General features: G+C 35.9%; 2 protein-coding genes across 2 annotated transcripts in view; one reads left to right on the forward strand and one right to left on the reverse strand.

Moving 5' to 3' along the window:
• Positions 1–21511, reverse strand: part of ITPR2 (inositol 1,4,5-trisphosphate receptor type 2) — a 503649-nt gene that overhangs the window by 280276 nt on the left and 201862 nt on the right. Inside the window, exons 19-21 of the mRNA XM_031938487.1 lie at positions 20579–20830; positions 19438–19582; positions 18433–18583 (exon numbers count right to left, since the gene is read on the reverse strand). Of these exons, the coding sequence (XP_031794347.1) occupies positions 18433–18583; positions 19438–19582; positions 20579–20830 (548 nt within the window). The remainder of the gene's footprint in view (positions 1–18432; positions 18584–19437; positions 19583–20578; positions 20831–21511) is intronic.
• SMC1A (structural maintenance of chromosomes 1A) lies at positions 46–7581 on the forward strand. Its single transcript, XM_003771395.4, has one exon. It carries the CDS (start codon positions 473–475, stop codon positions 4172–4174), a length of 3702 nt encoding a protein of 1233 aa, XP_003771443.1. The 5' UTR covers positions 46–472; the 3' UTR covers positions 4175–7581.

The raw sequence follows: 21511 nt of genomic DNA on the forward strand, positions 1-21511 counted from the left end.
GCACATGCGCAATAGGCATATTAGGCGGGCGCGGATAGACCTTCAGCTTCACTAAGTGCATCAGCGCAGGCGCAGGAGGCGGACAAATTCTGAGGCTTCCGGGAGCGGGAGGGTTTGTCTCCCCGATCCTTTCCGAGATTACGGACACACAAGCGCGCCAGAGCGACTAAGAGCAAGAGATACGGAGAGAACTGGCTTCCTCCTGCTCGTCAGCGCTCACTGGAAGCAGGCGAGTACGGGAATCTGGGGGGACTTAATTGGAGTCGCGTCTGCCTTTTCCGGCAAAGTCGCGCGCGCGCGCGCGCGCACCCACCCGACCGACCCCGCGCACGGCTCATCTCGCGAGACTTGACTCGAGCCCGAGATCCGGGCGTTTGTGTTTGCTCCGGGACCCTCTTTGCCGTGCTCCCGCCTCCCCCTGCCCCTGCAGTCTCCACCGTTGCAGCCCCGCACTGCCTCCCCTTGCATCGCCATGGGTTTTCTAAAACTGATCGAAATCGAAAATTTCAAGTCCTACAAGGGTAAGCAGATCATCGGGCCCTTTCAGAGGTTTACAGCCATCATCGGGCCTAACGGCTCCGGGAAGTCGAATCTTATGGACGCTATCAGTTTCGTGCTGGGAGAAAAGACCAGCAATTTGCGGGTAAAGACTTTGCGGGACCTGATCCACGGGGCTCCCGTGGGCAAACCAGCCGCCAACCGGGCAGCGGTCAGCATGGTGTATTCTGAGAACAATGGGGATGAACGCGTCTTTGCCCGGATAATTGTGGGGGGCTCCTCCGAGTACAAAATCAACAACAAGGTGGTCCAGCTGCTCGAATACAGCCAAGAGCTGGAGAAACTGGGCATCCTCATCAAAGCTCGGAACTTCCTAGTGTTCCAGGGCGCTGTGGAGTCTATTGCTATGAAGAACCCCAAGGAGCGGACAGCCTTGTTTGAGGAGATCAGCCGCTCGGGGGAACTGGCCCAGGAGTATGATAAACGGAAGAAGGAAATGGTAAAGGCTGAGGAAGATACCCAGTTCAATTACCACCGAAAGAAGAACATCGCTGCCGAGCGCAAGGAAGCCAAGCAAGAGAAGGAGGAAGCCGACCGCTACCAGAGGCTGAAAGATGAAGTTGTTCGTGCGCAAGTGCAGCTGCAGCTCTTCAAACTGTATCACAATGAGATGGAGATTGAGAAATTGAATAAGGAACTCACTTCCAAGAACAAGGAGATTGACAAGGAAAAGAAGCGCATGGACAAGGTGGAAGAAGAGCTAAAGGATAAAAAGAAAGAACTGGGCAAAATGATGCGTGAGCAGCAGCAGATTGAGAAGGAGATAAAAGAGAAAGACTCAGAGCTTAATCAAAAGCGGCCTCAATACATCAAGGCCAAAGAAAATACTTCACATAAGATCAAGAAGTTGGAAGCTGCCAAGAAGTCTCTGCAGAATGCCCAGAAACAGTACAAGAAGCGAAAGGGTGATATGGATGAACTAGAAAAGGAAATGGTGTCAGTGGAGAAGGCTAGGCAAGAATTTGAGGATCGCATGGAAGAAGAGAGTCAGAGTCAAGGACGGGATCTGACTCTGGAGGAGAATCAAGTAAAAAAGTACCACAGACTGAAGGAAGAAGCCAGCAAAAGAGCAGCCACCCTGGCCCAGGAGCTAGAGAAGTTCAATAGGGACCAGAAGGCTGATCAAGACCGGCTGGACTTAGAAGAACGAAAAAAAGTTGAGACAGAGGCCAAGATCAAACAGAAACTTCGGGAAATTGAAGAGAATCAGAAGCGAATTGAGAAGCTGGAAGAATACATTACCACTAGCAAGCAGTCTCTGGAGGAACAGAAGAAACTAGAGGGCGAGCTAACAGAAGAAGTTAAACTCGCTAAACAGCGCATTGATGAAATCAACAAGGAACTGAATCAGGTGATGGAGCAACTTGGAGATGCCCGCATAGACCGGCAAGAAAGCAGCCGGCAGCAACGCAAGGCAGAGATAATGGAGAGCATCAAACGCCTCTATCCTGGTTCTGTTTATGGCCGTCTCATTGATCTGTGCCAGCCAACACAGAAGAAGTACCAGATTGCCGTGACTAAAGTGTTGGGCAAAAATATGGATGCCATCATAGTGGATTCTGAAAAGACTGGCCGGGACTGTATCCAGTATATCAAGGAACAGCGAGGGGAGCCCGAGACATTTTTACCACTTGACTACCTAGAAGTGAAACCAACTGATGAAAAGCTACGGGAACTGAAGGGGGCCAAGCTGGTGATTGATGTAATTCGCTATGAGCCACCACACATCAAGAAAGCCCTCCAGTATGCCTGTGGCAATGCTCTAGTATGTGACAATGTTGAAGATGCCAGGCGAATTGCCTTTGGTGGCCATCAGAGACATAAGACAGTAGCACTAGATGGGACACTTTTCCAGAAGTCTGGTGTCATCTCTGGGGGAGCAAGTGACCTCAAAGCCAAGGCCCGCCGCTGGGATGAGAAAGCAGTTGACAAACTGAAAGAGAAGAAAGAGCGCCTGACAGAGGAGCTAAAGGAACAGATGAAGGCCAAGCGGAAGGAGGCTGAGCTGAGGCAAGTGCAGTCCCAGGCTCATGGCTTGCAGATGAGGCTCAAGTACTCCCAGAGTGACCTGGAACAGACAAAGACCCGCCACCTTGCACTCAACCTACAGGAAAAGTCCAAGCTGGAGAGTGAGCTGGCTAATTTTGGGCCTCGTATCAATGACATCAAGAGGATCATTCAGGGCCGTGAACGAGAGATGAAAGACCTGAAGGAGAAGATGAACCAGGTAGAGGATGAGGTTTTTGAAGAGTTCTGCCGAGAGATTGGAGTTCGCAATATTCGTGAATTTGAGGAAGAGAAAGTGAAGCGGCAGAATGAAATAGCCAAGAAACGGCTTGAATTTGAGAACCAGAAGACTCGCCTGGGTATCCAGCTAGATTTTGAAAAGAATCAGCTGAAAGAGGACCAAGACAAGGTTCACATGTGGGAGCAGACTGTGAAAAAGGATGAGAATGAAATTGAAAAGCTCAAAAAAGAGGAGCAGAGACACATGAAAATAATTGATGAAACTATGGCCCAGCTGCAGGACCTCAAGAACCAGCATCTGGCAAAGAAATCTGAGGTGAATGACAAGAACCATGAGATGGAGGAAATCCGTAAAAAGTTGGGTGGAGCTAACAAAGAAATGACCCACCTGCAAAAAGAGGTAACAGCTATAGAGACAAAGTTAGAACAGAAGCGGAGTGACCGGCATAACTTGCTGCAGGCTTGCAAAATGCAAGATATCAAGCTGCCCCTAGCCAAGGGAACCATGGATGACATCAGTCAAGAAGAAGGGAGTTCCCAGGGGGAAGAGTCTGGGAGTGGCTCACAACGAACATCCAACATTTATGCCCGCGAAGCCCTTATTGAAATTGACTATAGTGACCTCTGTGAGGACCTGAAAGATGCTCAGGCTGAAGAGGAAATTAAGCAGGAAATGAACACGCTGCAGCAAAAGCTGACGGAACAGCAGAGTGTACTGCAGCGCATTGCAGCTCCCAACATGAAGGCTATGGAGAAACTGGAGAGTGTGCGTGACAAGTTCCAGGAGACATCAGATGAATTTGAGGCAGCTCGAAAGCGGGCCAAGAAAGCTAAACATGCCTTTGAGCAGATTAAAAAGGAACGCTTTGATCGCTTCAATGCCTGTTTTGAGTCCGTGGCCACCAACATTGACGAGATCTACAAAGCCCTGTCCCGTAACAGCAGTGCTCAGGCTTTCTTGGGTCCTGAGAACCCAGAGGAGCCCTATTTGGATGGGATTAACTACAATTGTGTGGCCCCTGGCAAGCGGTTCCGGCCCATGGACAATCTCTCTGGTGGGGAAAAGACTGTAGCAGCCCTTGCTTTGCTCTTTGCCATCCACAGCTACAAACCAGCCCCCTTCTTTGTTCTAGACGAAATTGATGCAGCTTTAGATAACACCAACATTGGCAAAGTTGCCAACTACATAAAAGAACAGTCAACTTGCAACTTTCAAGCCATTGTCATTTCACTGAAAGAAGAATTTTATACAAAAGCTGAGAGTCTGATTGGTGTCTATCCTGAACAAGGGGACTGTGTTATCAGCAAGGTACTGACATTTGACCTTACCAAATACCCAGATGCCAACCCCAACCCCAATGAGCAGTAGTACAGTCTAGGGAGAGGGGGAGGAGGAAGTGTTGTAGGCTAGGATTAGTTGCTTTAACTGTCCAGTTTGGTAGAGAAACATGTTTCAGGCCTACAAGGTGTAGAACATCTCCCCTGTTATAGAGAATCATGGTCTTTATGCCATTTAAGAAAACATAAAGCAGTATTGTAAAACTCATTGGGGGTATATATCTGCATTGGGGTGGGGAAAGTTTAGTTACTTTTTTAGTTACTTAGCTTAGTTACTTCTCTGCCAAGGCCAAATCCCATGGCCTCTTTGACAATTATGTTGAAAATCTTTCTTTTAGAATAGGGGTTCTTAATCTGGTGTCTGTGATCTTCTGTGTTTTAAAAATATTTTGATAAATGTATTTCAATATAATTGACTTTCTTTGTATTTTATTTCTATGTATTTTATGCTTTTGAAAACAATAATGTGTTGGAGTCCACAGGCTTGACAGCCTGCCAAAGGGGTCCTTGATACAAAGAAGATTCGGATCCTCTGTTTTAGAAGGGGGGAGTATTTCCAGTGCTGTTGACAGGGTTTATGGGCCCTTGGTGTCCAACCCATAAATTTGTCTTGAGTTTTGATTTGATATACTTATATACCTAGAGAGGTAATTTTCATCGCTAACACATAACAGGCCCTTTATTGTTACTTTTGATTCTTTCAAATCCTTTATCAAAATCTGTGTCTTATTTAGAATTATGTGGAATATAATTACTTAATCATAGTTGTATTCTATAGAAAATTATCCCACACAACCATTTTCCAAAAAATAGATCCTATCCCTAAGAGATTAAATAAAACCCAGAGACCTGAACTCAAATAATCTTATCAGTAAATTTAAAATGTTCATTATTCTAGTAAGAAGGTCTTGGCTGTTGGTGATTAAAAAAAAAACCCAACATGGTATAATAAAAGGAGCACTGAGATAGAATTTCTGAATTTTCTCATGGGTTATATTATTATGAAGATAATCTAGGATGTTCCAAAACTTCTCAGTGCAGTTTTAAACTATTCAAGCTCAAGACTTCCCTAAACTTTTGAGCTTCCTGTATATACCCGTACATTGTCATGATGCTATTATGATCATATACAATAGAAATTTGTAAATAGTAAAACACTATATAATTATTATAAGAGTTGCTGAAAAAATAGAGTATTACAACCCCAAAAATATAAATAATCATGTGAATCACAAGCTTAATAGTCTATCATTGATTGGTTCTTTTCCATTCATATTGATTTTCCTTACTTAATATTTCTTTTTAGTTGTATAGCAAAAAGTAGCCTTGAAAAACTCAGATGAAAAAGCCAAATACCCAGTTGCAAACATTAGTTACATATACAAACAGCGGACTATATAATCATAAGAAATATTTTGCGTATTTACTGCTAATTTAATTTTATGGGGATGTTTAAATTTATGGGGATGTTTTGCTCACATAAATATAGGAGGAAAACGGCAGGTAGGAGGATTAAAAAGGTAATGACTGTAGAACAGAGAACACTACAACAGTTTTGTATACTACAAACATAAACAATAAATAGATTTGATATAGGAAGACTAGGATTAAGATCTACTACTACTTAATTTAATACCCATATAATATTTTGTCAAGTTCCTTAACCTCTCTGGGCCTACATTTCCTTAGTTGTAAAAGGAAGGGTTTGTACTATGTGATATTAGGGTTCCTTTCTAGTTCTAAATCTGTGAGCATGAGAAAAATTTTAGAATTAAAGAGACCCAAAATTTCATGATTGTGTCATAAAAAGAAATCCATTAGGATTTTTATATACAGAAGTTGAATTCAGAATTAGTAGAAAATTCATAAAACAACACAGTCCCCAGATTTAAAGACAAATTACAAAATACTGAAAAAATAAAGAATAATAAATAACAAAATTCATTTGGAAGAACAAAAAAATGTAGAATCTAGAAGAAATAAGGAAATGAAGGGTGAGTAGCACATCCAGACTTTATATTATAAAGCAGTAGTAGATCCATGAAATAGACTATATAATCAGAAACCCAACTGAATAACTCGGTATTGAATAAATTTGAGACCATAAATTATTTGAGAAACTTGCAGGGAGCTGTTTGACAAGATCTGCTGGGAAAATTGAAAGGCAGTTGTGCAGAAATTAGTTCTAGACCAGTAACTTACATTATGTAATACAATAAGTTCAAAAATGGATATGAAAACTTAAATGTAAAAGGACACCCAAGTAAAAAAAGATGAGATCAAAAGTATGTCTCACAGTTGATTATTAAAGGAAATATACTTTAATATATGCTAGTGACTCTGAAAGATAAAATAATTTCATTTATATTAATTTAAAAGCATTTGTATGACTCGGGAGAAGAGAGCATTGATTAGGAAAATAATATTTACATAAAATAGCTTGTATAAGTATGTTAACCAACATATGTTATAATTATCAAATGTGTAAGATCAGTGGTCAAAGAATATAAAAATTATTTCAAATGAACTACTATGTACATACTATTAACTATATGAAAAGTTGCTTCAGTCCCCTAATGAGACAAATGTAAATCAAAGCATTATTTTATCTTATATCCAGTAAATTAGCAAAGATAACAAATAGGGAAATTGCCCATGTCAGTAAAGCTAATAGAGATGTGAATTGATCCAAGCACTTTAGAAAATAATGTATTATACTAAAAAAAAAATTTTTTTTTGACTAAAATATCCATATCCCTTGACTAAGATTATACTGTGTGGTCTAAACAAAGAAAAATCTCATGTAGCTAAGAACTAGGAACAAAATAGCCATGATAATGAATATGATGAGTTGTTACCTATTAAATAAGATAATGAATAATGAAGAATTGGAGAAATGTGAATACTTTACTGAACTGATGTGGAGGGAAGTAAAGTTGAAAGGGGGAAAAATGTACACAAAAACTATGGTAATTAAATGAAAAAAAAATCCTAAAAAAGAAGTATTCCAGAGTTTTATAAGAAAAGCAAGTTTGGGGGGAAAAAAAAGAAAAGTAAGTTTGACCTCAAAAAGAATTGAGAAAATATACTTCCCTCCTTTCTTTGCAAAGGTGTGGGACAACAGGTTGCAAAATTACACCGGCTTGGTTTTTTTCCCTCTTTTTAATGTTATAAAGGCTAACTCCATCATTGGAAAAGGAGCAAGGGATATATTGGAAAATGAAAATGTTGTAAATTTTTTATTAAAATCCCAAAAACGAAGATAAAGAGAAGGTAAAGATGTTTTTTTAAAAAAAAAAGTTGTATAAAATTGCCTTCCATTACTGAACAAGTGGTTATCTGTTTTCTTAGTCTTAATTAGCCTTTCCCATAAAAAGTTTAGAAAAATCAATCTCTTGTACTTCCATTAGTGTAGATCAAGAAATTTCAATCTTCAGCCACAAACCTTTGATCCAAACCTAATTAAAATTGGGAAATGTTTAACGAAATACATAAAAATACAATTTAGATAGTATAAATTTGTCTTTTTCTAAGTCAGTATATTGCCTGCAGGTTTGATTTTGATACCATTTGTGTAGATATTCTCTTCACAGATGCACTATTTTATGGCTTACTATGAACAAAAATTTTATCATCTACCAACTGTCTGGCATTGAGCTTGATGTTGTAAACTTTAACTTGACCAGAATCAAGAATGATTTATGTGTTTTGATTAGTTAATTATTTCAATGGGAAGGAAAGATGAACCCAAAGTACCAGAACTAAAAATAGACTTTAGAAAGGACAAGAATATTTTTTAAATATTTGTTGTTAATTTACTTGCTTCTATACTGTGAAATCCAAAAGGCTATATGTAATGTTTCAATCCTTATTTAGCAGGTGTGTTTTATCATTTTTGTTAATAGTAATTATATTTACAATAAAAAAAATTTTAAAGCAGTATCAGCTCTACTTTTGTAAAAAGTAAATTTAGCTGTATTTTTAAAAATAGTCTAGCTTCTAGTTCATCCAGTTTAAAAGTAAATTTTCTATAGCTTTATTAGATTCTTTCTATGATCTTAGGATTTTTAAATTTTGTTTAATTTGATATTTAGGAGAGATCTTTGTGCAAGATCTTTGGCAACTGTCATTTTCCTTTGTATAACTGTAGTGAACTATAGGGAAAAACCTTTAACCCTTACCTCTTCCAAACTTGCCCTATTTCTGTCCAGACTCCTCTCCATTTGTCCAGTGTCTCGGGCTCAAAATCTCAGCTTTATCCTTGACTCTTCTTACTCTCTCAACCCAAATACCAATCAGTTGGCAAATCTTGTATTTTCTACCTTCACAGCAAATCTCACATTTTAATCCTTTCTGCATATTCATACCACTTTTGCTCAGGCCTTTAGATTATTGGCAATAGCCTTCTAATTGATTTCACTTCAAGTTTCTCACCACTCCTGTCTATCCTACACACTGTTGCCACCCAGCCTTTTCAGCTTCATTGGACCGTATTTCTACCTTCCCCTCCCCTGCCCCAGAACCTCCACCCTGCCCCATCAAATGCACTTCAGCCCAGCCAAAAAGACCCGTTTCCTTTGTATATTTTCTTGGCTCTTTGTTTTTGGACTGGCCATCCCCTGTACCTGAAATGTACTCTGCTCACACCTTCACTTGAGACTCTTCCTTTAAGATCTATATTATCTATATATTTACATTATTATATTTAAGGTCTAGATTAAGTACCACCTCCTGCATGAAGCCTTTCCAGATTCCCACGGTTATTATCCTTCCTCTCTCCCAGACTATTTTGTATTTACTATGTAAACTTAACTTTGCAAGTACTTGGTGTATATACTTTTTAATGATGTAGATATTTTCCATATGTATTTATCTCCCACATCAGAATGTGAGTTCTCTAAGACTAGGAGTCACTTCATTCTTATATTCCCAGCTCTTAGTATAGGAACACATAGTATACAATAAATACTTTTTGACTGATAGGAGTCATCTAAGGTCAGAGTCATAAGGGACTTTTAAGATCATCTAGTCCAAACATCTCATTTTACAGGAGAAAAAAATACCTAAGGCTCAGAGAATTTAAATAAATTTGCCAAGGAACCTGGGGATGGGGGGAATAGGAAGGATTTTCATATACTTTGCACTTCACTGGGAATCCTAAGATGATAGTTTTAGAGCTACAAGGAATCTCAGAGATCATTAGTTCAATCTCCTTGATTTACCAATGAGATAACTACAGCCCAGAAGTAAATAAATTGCTTACATAGCAAAATCACAATGTTAGCAGATCTGAGATTTAAACTCAAGTGTTTTGATAGCACGACACAGAAGGAAGTTGTCCTGGCACAGTGGATAGAATACTGGCTCTGGAGTTAGGAAGACCTGCATTCAAATCTGGCCTCAAACACCAGCTAGCTGTGTGACCTTGGGCAATTCATTTAATCTTGTCTGCCTTAGTTTCCTCATCTGTAAAATGATCTGGAGAAGGAAATGGCAAACTACTCCAGTATCTTTGCCCCCCCCCAAAAAAAAAAAAACCAAAAACTCAAATGGGTTGCCAAGAGAAAATGACTGAACAACAACAACCAAGAAAGCTCAGGTTTCCTGGTTCAATCCCTTCACTTTACAAATGAGCTAACTGCAGCCCAGAAATAATAAATTCCATACAAAGTGTCAGAGCTAAAATTATATTTCATCATCCTAGACTTCAAATCTTAAGATGCTTTCTGCTGCATCATGTTATCAAAACACTTAAATTTAAATCCCAGATCTGCTCTCCTACTCTGACTTTGCTAACTAAGTAAGCAGTTCACTTACCTTTGGGCTGCAGTTACCTCAATGGTAAAGGGAAGGGATTATACTAATCTTTGAAGCACCTTTTCTATCCCCACTCACTTACACTCTTCCTCCTCTCCTCTCTCTCTCTTCTTCCCTTCTTCCCTCTCCTCCCTCTTTCTCTTTTCCTCTCTCTCCTCCTTTCTCTCCACTTTCTCCCTCTCTCTGTCTCCCCTTCCCTTTCTCCTCCATATACACACAAGCACATACACATCCTTCCACATCAATATATGACTTGCTGGAAATAGCACCTTTTAGAATAAACAGTGTTTCCCCTTTCAAACCTTCCATAGAAACGTTTTCCCTCCTAGCAAATAACTATTTCCCCTACAAAAGGGTTTCTTAGCATGCAAAGTTAATGGAGAAGTAGATATAAACAGAGCTAAAATTAAAGTAAATAATGTCTGAAATAATCCCAAGTAGAATCTGAGTAAATGCCAAATATCAAATTCCAAAACAAGATTTGCTCCTAGTGAATCAGATCTAATTATATGCCCCCAGATGATTACAAATTAAAATCTTAGAAGTTTTTAAATTTAAAAGATTTTTACTAACACCCTCATTTCAAAGATAAGATAACTAAAACCCAAAGAGATTGTGACCTGTCTAAGGTCTTATAACTAATTAGTGACAAATCCTGAGCTAAAACTTAGGCCTCTTGAATCCATTCTAACGCTTCCCGTTACATTATGCTGCTTTCTTGAAATTAATTTGCTATACTACCATTTCCTGGTGTTTAAAGCACTGAAATATAATCACCTATTAAATTTAGCAGTTCCCTGTTTTCCCTTCACAGCTATTTACAAATCATGTGCAGGGAGAAGCAACAATATTGAACAACTAATTTAGTGTTTCAAGAAGCAAAACATTTGAATTACAATCTTGCTTCTACCACTGACATTTTGGTTTTTATTCAGTAGCCATGTATTAAGCTGAAAAGAGTTTCAAAAATGCTCTTTCTTCCTCCCATCTTAGCCAGAGTTTGAAGACTTTGAGTGTGAAATGTTATGTATATGAACAAACAAGGTTGCTGTGTTTTACCACTCTACTTTTTTCTCCTTGAAGTCCTTGGTAGAGGGGATTTCTTTAAGAAAGACATTCTTGAAAATATTATATGAAATCAAAAGACATCAATAAAAACAGGATTTTTTTTGAAGAGGAAATAAAATTGTCCCCACCCCCAAAAAATATTTAATATTTTTCCCCATGATTACCACACATACATTATTGTTTATGCTTTGAAATAGCAACTGCATGGTCTGACTAAGCTTCTCTAGGCAGAACATATTTTGTCTACTACAGCAGACAAGTTAAATTAAAGGAATTGACTGGCTGCTTGCTGCTGGCTTAAGTCATGGGAGAGTAGAATTAATCAGGACTCACTGCTTTAGCCCAAGGTTCCTGCCTCTCCTTTTCTTATCTCTGTCTCTTTACTTCTCTGGTCTGAGAATGATAGACTGTGAGTCATACAGACATCTTCAAGGCCATCTAGGAACACAAGCACAGTCTGAAGCTACCGAAGCTTGCCTGGGTTCTTTTTTTTCCCCTTTAGACCAAAGTACTTTGAACCCACAAATCCAAAAGAAAAGAATAAATAGCTACTCATCCTCATATAGACACGTTGAGAAAATTTGTGCAGAATCCTAATTTCATGCAAGATGTTCATTAATTATCCCAGAGACAATTTTTTTTAAACATTATTCCCAGATTCTGGGAAATAAAATCTAATTTTTAAAAAGACAGTACCATTAATATAATGTCATAATGGTGTAATGAATGAGCACTAGTTTTAAAGTAAGGAGATGTGAATTTGAATCTTGACTAACAATCTCATCCTTTTTTCTCATCTATATCTAAAGGATACTGTATTTCTACTACTTCTGTAAATATATAAATGCAAGTATGCTTCATAATCAAACACAATAGAACTGTGTACTCTGTGTGGCCAAGCCTTTTCAATGTAGCTCTTAGCCAGATAGTGTGGTGGTAAAATGAATCAAGGAAACTTTAGTTCAAGTCCTGCTTCAGACACTGCCTTTCTCATCTGTAAAATGAGGGTAATAATAATGACCTCACAGAGTTTTGGTGAAGATCAAATTAAATTAACATGTAAAACAGCAATGTCAAACTCTACCACAAAACTCCCAGTTCAGCCCAAATAAGATTAAAATGTACTTGGGAAATATTTAACAAAATAAACACGCAATATTTGTTGGTTTTTGAATCAATATGCAGCCCATTGGGTTCAGATTTTTTTTTTTTTTTTGAGTTTGACGGAATTGATATAAACCATTTCACAAAACTTTTAGCATTTTATAAATGCTAGCAATTATTAGCCCTATAGTTAAGGTTCTATAAACCTGTCATCAGTTTTTCATAATCTTTTGTTTTCCTTGATGGAGTCACCGTACACAGGAGTTAAACCTTCTTTATGGTTCATTATTTCATACTCCTAATTTTGAACAATTTTACATTGCTTAATTTTTTATACAAAATGTCACTTATGAAAGATCAAGGACTAGTACCTAAAAATATGTTTTATGGAAATTCTTTATTGTTTAACACTTTGTAAGGAACATAAACTTTTTATAAGTCTTGTGAGTTTTTTATAGTCTTTTTTTAATAGGAAGATTATATTTTTACAGTGTTCCTGCAAAATTTGTCATAAAATGTACAGAATGTACTTTAAATGAATGATTTTGCATTTGATTTCAAGCTACTCCTCTGCTAAACAGTACCATTAATGCCATAATATTCTCAATTGAAAGGAAAAAGTATAAAGACCAAAAGAAAAGATGGGCAATCAAAGGAAAGACATTACTCTTCAAAAAATGTTTTATAATCACAAAGAAATGGCTAAATATCCTAAAGTATATGATATACGTAGGCCAGAGATCTAGGCCAATCTTTAAAGGAGAATTATTGATATCATCTCTTCAAAGAGAAGTAAAAACTTTTCCCCAGATTTATGACCATAAAACTAACAACTTAAAAAAAACAAATATTTGCAAAAAATAAAATGCTCAAATTAATGGAACTGTAGTACAACTTAACCGCAGAGAAAGAAATTGAACAAACCATAAATCTCCAAAACAGAGAAAAGCTCCAGGACCAGAAGAATTGAGCGAAATTAATTCTATTAAACACTCAGTGAATAATTCCAATATTACATAAATTATTAATAAAAATATCCAAAAGCAGATCCTACCAAATTCCCTCTGTGATATAGATATGATCCTGATATATAAGTTAGGAAGAACCAAAACACCTGAACAATATAGCAAACAAGCTAACACTACATCATAAAGATTATAGGTGATTTCAAAAGGCAGAAAAATATCTGTGAAGTGAGAAGAGTGAAGTAAGCAGAACCAGAACTATACAATAACATCAGTGTTAAAACAAGGAACAATTCTGAGAACTTATAAACTGATGAAGAATACAATGAGCAAAGCCAGGAGAACAATTTATACAATAACTCAAAACTAAAAACAGTTGTGAAAGCTGTAATAACTATGATTTATACACTAATCACTTATGGTTCCATCCCAGTGATGAACACAGACTATCCACTATATAGACATTATCAATTTAAGGTGTAGAATGAGATACATATACACTCCTTCAACTATTGAGGGATTTCATTTTGTTTGAATATCCCATATGTTAGGAGAAATTTGGAGGTTTGTTTTTTGTTTTTTATTTTTTAAAATTAAAGATGGGGGCAAGATGCTACAGATGAGAAATCTTGCATGCACTTTAAAGTGAGATCAATAAATTCTTACTTTTATTTTGTTGCAAGAAACCTCAAAAAAGAATAATCTGGAAATTTTTGTAATCTTAGAAACAAAACAGTAAAAAAGAGAGGAAGAAAGAAAGACAAAAATACTTATCAAAGCCCTGGATCATATCTCTTCCCTCATCCACAGACACCCAGAAGAAATATTAGGAAAGTTGTTAACTACCATCACTAATGCTTTTTTACTCCATAGATAGCTTCTTCAGGATATAATTTCATCATATTCTAGTAATCATCTAACCTTTCATATTTAAAAACAACCTTCTTCATGACAGTACACAGATAAACCTTTGGTTTTTCTTTCATCTTTAAAGTGAGATGTTTTATATCTATCTGTATACATACTAAAAAGTAGTTTGAAAAACTTGATTTTTTTCAATACAAAAAATTAGTCCAATTTTGAGTACAAAAATTGAGCAAAGTCAACTGTCTGACTTGTGGGCTTTAAAGAATGCAAACTTTTTTTAAGCCTCAAAACCAATTTCTTCCCAGATTCTAGTCCATTCACCCACCTGCTACATGCCTTTAAATTATATTATTGATCTATTAGTAAACCATCAACTCTGGAAAAAAACTCAAAAAATAAATAATCCATTTTATGTGCTTAAAGTGACTGGATACTTAATTAGTAATCATCTATGATAAATAAGAAACTTAGGAAAAAGTCAATGTCTATGAAAAAACACATTTCATTATAGAACCTGAGTAAAGAATCACAAAAATCGTCAAAAGTATAGCCAGAGTTATGAAGAGCCTAAAACATGAACAACAACAAAATCAATTTTCTTCTGATCCCCTGCTATGGTCATAGTTTTCTTTGATAACTTGAGTTTCTCCATTTTTAATAAGATGAAAGGGAACCATTATAGAGATAATGGCCTCTGCCTCTCAGAACAAAGAGGAGACAGAGTGTAGCTTCTTTAGGGAAAGGAGAAGCTAATTTCTTTTTCAGTATTGGCATCAGATATCTGGGACCAAAAGATTCTTAAAGTCAGCAACAGTATTTCTCAGCTACGATGACTCTTCAGTCTAATTGTTTAGCTTGTTAATTCTGAAAATGGGGGGGAATAATTAGAGGTCCCGTCCCACTTTTACTTTTTCAAGCAGCAAGTTGAACAATGAGAGTGAAAAGGTAATTTATTCAATGAAGAGCTTTTTTGAATGACTGCAAGATAACAATTGAGTTCTGTGAAGGAACAAGTTATTATGTATCAGAGAGCCAACCCTCAAGAGGTTTATATAATCCAACATTATATAAGATGTAATAAGATGTAAATAAAAGCCATAAAAGTCATTTTAAGTCCTAGAAAGGATAGAAAAGAAAGTCTACTTCTAGTTGATGTGATTTAAGAAGACTTATGGAGAGGTAGCATTTAAGTAAATCTTAATGGACATATACATTAATTATACATAGGCATATGGATATATACATTGGAAAAATACATTGTATTCGTCAAAGTTTACAAAGTACTTTATATATATTATTAACTCATTTGATCCTCACAATCCAGTGCTATTATTAGCTGCATGTTACAGATGAGAAAACTGAGTCACAAAGAGGATTAGTGACCTGTCCTGGATAAATAAAGCTAGAGTATGTGAGGCAGAATTTGAACTCCAGGTTCTGGAGTCCTGCACCCTTTCCATTGCCTAGCTGCCTATTTTTAGAGGTAGAAAGAAAAAGAGGAAGGCATTCTGAAAGGAATAGAATGAATAAAGATGCAAAGATTTGAAAATAGCAGCTAAACTGTTTGGACTGGGGTAGAAGGCATGTGTAGGGGGCGAAAAGGGAAGAAAAAGGACTAAATAGGTAGGCCAAAATATAGCCAGCTCAGAATCCAGAATCCCAGAAATGGCCTCATCTCTTAGATATAGTTGCTGCCTTTGCCAAGAATGAAGGCAAGAGTTATAAATGATGAAGTTTTCCCCTCTTTTTAATTCTCAGAAAGCAAGTGTTATGACTTCCCATGTTAGAATTTAATATTCAAGCATAATCCATATGTGAAACAAGCAGAGAGTAATCAGCATGACTGCATAAAATTTTTTAAAAGCCAAAACATTAATATTTTCAATTTGTTACAAGTATTCTACTCTGACAAAAATAAAGTTCAAACATCAATTAAACTTTGGCATGAGAACTGGGAAGAAATATTGTCCATTTAGCATGAGGGAACTTAGATTCTGAAATCTAGGTTTAAAATAGATTATAATTTATAACGACTTATGTAGAGAGAATTTACTGTCTTCTCTTTTTTGTATCTTTTTTTCCGAAGTCAGAAAATAGACCCACTCCTGCTACAGTAATATTCTAAAGTAACCTCTCCCTGAGGGAATGTTATCATTATTACAAATTCTTCAGAGTTGTACAAAATCTTGCTATTTATGATTTTTACAAAAGGGATGTTTTCAAAGCATCATATAGTCAAAACAATGCATTCTACTGGTATCTTCATTTACATTCAATTTTATCAGTGACAAAAAGATACACTGTTTGACATACACAAACTATTCAATCAATTACAATGAAAGAAATCTGTGCATTTTAAATATTACCAGAGCAAATCATAGATATTGGGAAAAGCAAATTGATTCAACAACATAGCATGCTGTGAGTAAGCACACTTATTTGGAAAAACAATATTTTTACTCCCAAATGAGAATTAGAGTCAATCAGAGGGGCTAGCTTCATATTTGCACAGATTAGCATCTTCTATTTTCTTATAGAATAGGCAGAGGCAGTATTCGTTCCCTGTGTTCCTCTATTATTGTGCTTCAACAGTTTTCTGAATGGACCACCTCTAGGGAATAAACAATAGATCAGGCTCGGAGCCCGGTAGCTTCTATGGAGACTGCCAATTAGTAATAACTGTGATGGTGAACAGTCATACACAAGGAATTAGACTGAGACCACCAACCAGTCAGATGATGGCAACCTCCACCCATCCTCATGGGGTATGGGCTGAATATTAACCAATGACCCAGAAGAGAAGAAAAAAAAAACTGCTCTAATTGCCAGTTTCCTGAGCTATTCATCTTCTATTGCAACAAACACTAATTACTGACATTTAAACCAACTGCATTGGCCATAAAACCTCTTGAATACTGTCTGTGCACATCCTATTTAAAGTTGCCACCTTTGAGATTGAAACAAAGCAGAGCCCCAGGAACTGCAGGCCTTTCCTTCTAGTCATGCCTTTTCATCCAACCCACTGCATCTGACCTGTCATTTCATCAAGGAAAGGAGAAAGAATTTTTCTCTAAAAGCTCTATCCCTACTGTGCTGCAATAGAATTAGTATATGGAAAGTTTGTGAAAAGGCTAATTAAAGTCCTGGTTTGCTAAAGAAAAAAAAAGCTAGTCAGACACAAAAGAATAACAAATGTCAGCAAGGAGGTTTAGTGGACCAAACTTAGGAAATTTGAAACCAAGAGACTAGACAGATCTATTAAGGCGTGAGAAGACTGGATGATCAATAAAAGTTCTAGAAGTGGACACTAGGAGCAAATTTGTATGTGTGTATGAACATCAAGAAAGTATGGCAGTAAATAACATGAAAATCCAGGCATTTATGAGAATGGTAAATAGTAGGGAACATTCCAAAAGATAAGCAGAGCATGATCTCAGAGTGGGAACAAAGGGAGCCAATGACTGGAGAGCCTATTAAATAGCCTCGGGGAACTTCCACAATTAATGGGCAGGTGATGTATAATGAGCTAGGAAATGAGATTGAGAAGAAGCAACCAGCCAAGGAAGAGGAGGAAGAACAATCTTAGAAGTCATTCAAGTAAAAGTACTGGAAAGGGCCCATTAAATTTAGCAGTTTAAAAAATCACTTGGCAACCTGGTAGGAAACTGTTCAGTGATGTGTTTAGAAGTCAAATTGAAAGGGATTGGTTAATAAGAAAGTAGATGGTAAAAAAAAAAAAAATTAAGGCAATCAAGGTAAGATGTCCCTTTCAAGGAGCTAAGAAAGGAAGAAGAGATACACAAGACAATACTTTGTGGGACTGTCACTGAATGTTATGGAAAGTGATTGTAATGAATATGTTTAAATAATATTTACATATCTGGTATCTCTAACAGAAATGTGTCCATTCTATTACCAGTAAGCAAATAGAGAGGGCCTGCAACTGGTTCTTTAAATATCAGGACTATTTGAACCCTAATTAGTAGCTGAGTAACAGGTAGTACACCTAGAGTTCATTTTCTAGTGTCTTCAGAGACTAGAGGTTCTCTAACAGTACTCTCCCATAGTTTCAGCCAACCATTCACACATCTAGGCAAAACTTTAGTAGGACAGAATTAGAGGATTCTGAGAGTTGGGAAGTGATTACTGAGTCCAAACTGGATTTGAGTCCTGGCTCTACCACTTTCTTGCCCAGACCTCAGACATTTCATTTAACAATTCTGAGCTTCAGTACCATCTATAAAATGCTAATAATAAAATTCATGATAATCACTTCATAAGAGTATTGTGAGAAAAGTAGTTTTAAATTATAAAGTATTACATTCATATCCACAAAATATGATTTTTCCCACTTATTCCCACCTAAAAGGATTTAATCACTCATATCCAAATAACTAGCAAGAAAAACCACTAACAATCATCAAAGAAATTTTTTTATCATGCTTATTTTTTTCTCCAAATTTCTCACCTCCATCTTGAAATTTGCTTAATCTTTCAAAATACGATGACATGGGTCCCTGTACAATATCCAGAATAGCCAGAAGTGTTCTTGTTAGTCTTAGCAATTCACTGAAACTATAAAATCCAAAATAAATAAGATTTCGAGCCAGATGCACCACCTTTAAAAAGGGGAGAAAAAAGAAACTGAGAATGAATGTGATGAACATGGAAATACTATATATATATATTCATATTCATATTCATTATTTTTTAAATAATTCTCATTCTTTAAGGACTAGTATAAAATATTCCATACTAAAGCTAAAATATAGATACCCCCAAATGTGGATTTGTCAGAATGAAGTCAATTTACTGTAAAAGTAAGAAAATAGTTAAGAATTTGTGAGGCAAGTTCAGGTTGATTAGATAAATTTTAAAATAATTATTTCCATTTTTGAGGTGCATTAACCCATTTAGGCCAGTCTTTTAATAAATTACTATGTCAATGAAATAAACAGAACTCAAGAACTTTCACTTAAAAGAAATGCAGCCTATTGCTTTTGATCAGAAAATGTTACTTCCTGTGCTACTCTGTTATCAAGCAGATAAAACACGATGGAACAAAGATCCAATGAGCTAAGAACTTCTTTGACTTTTCCCCAATGTTGTCATAATATGGCAAAGCATAAATAAATTTTAATTCACTATGAAAAGGAAAAGAAGCTATTGCTACAGCTATATAGAAAATTGTTAAATTACAATGATCTGTATATAAAAATACCTTTGTACATTACTGCAAAGAATGTCTAATGAAGGTGAATCATAAAATTATTATGATGACCATAAGCTGGCAAGATACAAGAATGGAATCAAAAACAAAAGAAATAAATAGTTGGTATGAATATGAATTTAATCAAAAACAAATGAAAGCCTCAAATCATTTACATCACCTTTTTAATTCTCTCACCTAACCACCCTCTCTCCAAAAGGACATGTATTGATTTCTTTTTTAATGTGATGAAGTATAAAGTACCTCAAATGTAAGCTTGTTTTTCTCTTTATCCCCAAAAGGAAATGGTTGGTTTACAACCTCTTTCAAATATTCTTCAACAAACTCCATTGTCAGTGCAAATTTTCTCTTCATATCATTTCTTGAAGAGTCTGTAATAGAATCATATCTGCAAAGATCGACAAAGGGAATTAAAATTAAATTGTCTCAAACATTGATTATAGACAGATTTTAAAGTACACAAATATGCACTCAGCTTTGTTGTTTCAGATTAAAGTAAAAGTGTGGAAAATTAATTTTGTGTAGTTTCCATTTTAAATAAGACTGAATTTTTCTATTTATTTTCTAGAAAGTATCTTCCATTTTCTTTGCTTTTTACCACCAACTTTAATAACGTGTTTCTGAAAAGCAATCTTTACCAAAGATGACAGAATTATCTATATATACTTTTTGACCCTATTATTCCACTTATACTTCCAAAGGAAATCAGTGATAAAAAGAAATGTCTGATATAAATTGAAATAGTAACAGTAGTATTCTGTGTAGTAGCAAAGAGCTAGAACCAAAACAAAGGTTCAGTTAAGTAAGTTGTACTATATAAATATAATAAAATATTACTATGCTGTAGGAAACTATGAATACTAAAAAATATGGGAAGACTAATATGATCTGCTTCAAAGTAAAATAGAATTAGAAGAACAATATATATAATGACTAAATAGTGTAAATTGGAAGAACAACAAAACAATCAAAATAGAATGATACAAAATTTTAACAATCAAGCTTAGCCCCCAAAAGAGATATAAAAAGACCCCTATCCTTGCTTTTTTGCAGAGGCGGGAGCCTGTGGGCATAGAATGCTTTAAACTACGAGACTTTTTTGACAAGCTGCTCAGGTTTGCTATACTGCCTTTTTTGTCATGATTTTATACTTTAATATAAGATTGCTCTCTGGGAAAGGGAAGGGAGAATGGATTTATTCAAAAATAGGTGATGTAAAAATAAAACATATAAATTCAAAAAATTATAGTGATCTTGACCAAAAAAAAAGTGACATGTTTGAATATGTAAGGTTAATAATATGAATCAGAAAAAAAAATAATTTATTCATGAAATTTTCATCAGTTACAGGTACTGAAGATTTGGTGAAGTTTATTAGACTTACTCATGTATTGTAATCTTGGTAGGTATTTCTGTCCAAAGTCTTGCATAGCGAACAGGTACTACTGATTCTTGAGGATCTCTGTCTACATGCATGTGAAGCATAAGGCGACAAAAAGAGGCTCGCAGATCATATGGCAGGCTTTCATCTGACATACAGCGTAATATCAAATCTACTGAAAGCTGGTTAGAAATCTGGTTTATGGCTAGATATTGACGATCCAAGCACATTCTTGCAAAGAGGTTCAATTGATATCTAAAAAATATTAAACATTACAGTGTTTTGATTCAGCACATGAGAATTCCTTAAATATATTAGCATATGTTAGCATTTCTCATTTCAGGTCCATAATAACCAACTGCCAGTTAGATAATTCTAACTGAATAGGTATCTTAAAATCAGTCTGTTAAAATATACCATTCCTCAAAAATCTACCCCATTTCATAACATTCCTATTTCTGTCTAGTCCAAACCCCTAGCTGAATTGTGAATCTCCTCTATAATTTCCAAGTAAAAATAATAAGAGAATTGAAATCTTTCAATAGTAAGTGAAATATCTAAACGAATTCAACAATAATTCAAGGAAGCATATAATGAGCATCTTAATGCAAAGCACCATGCTAAATGTTGTAGATATAAAGATGAAATTATAAATTCAAGATAGTTTGAGGACAGTGCAAGAGAAAAGTAGTTACATCATAGAAGTTTACAAAGTCTTGAAACAAGGTAACAAATCAGAAATGTGGAATTGAAAAAATTTCATTCCAAAGGAACTATAATAAGGTACAAAGGAAAGAGTACTGGAAATATAATCAGAAAGATCTATGTATAACATAGACCTCCCTTATATTTCAGCTACTAATAACCCACTCATTTCTAAACACACACACATACACACACACACACACACACACACACACACACACACAATTTGTA

The sequence above is a fragment of the Sarcophilus harrisii genome, chromosome 5, assembly GCF_902635505.1.
Source record: "Sarcophilus harrisii chromosome 5, mSarHar1.11, whole genome shotgun sequence".
Lineage (NCBI taxonomy): Eukaryota > Metazoa > Chordata > Mammalia > Dasyuromorphia > Dasyuridae > Sarcophilus > Sarcophilus harrisii.

What these genes read in the sequence shown, in the direction of transcription:
- SMC1A (XM_003771395.4), top strand. Translation starts at nt 473, where the DNA reads ATGGGTTTTCTAAAACTGATCGAAATCGAAAATTTCAAGTCCTACAAG.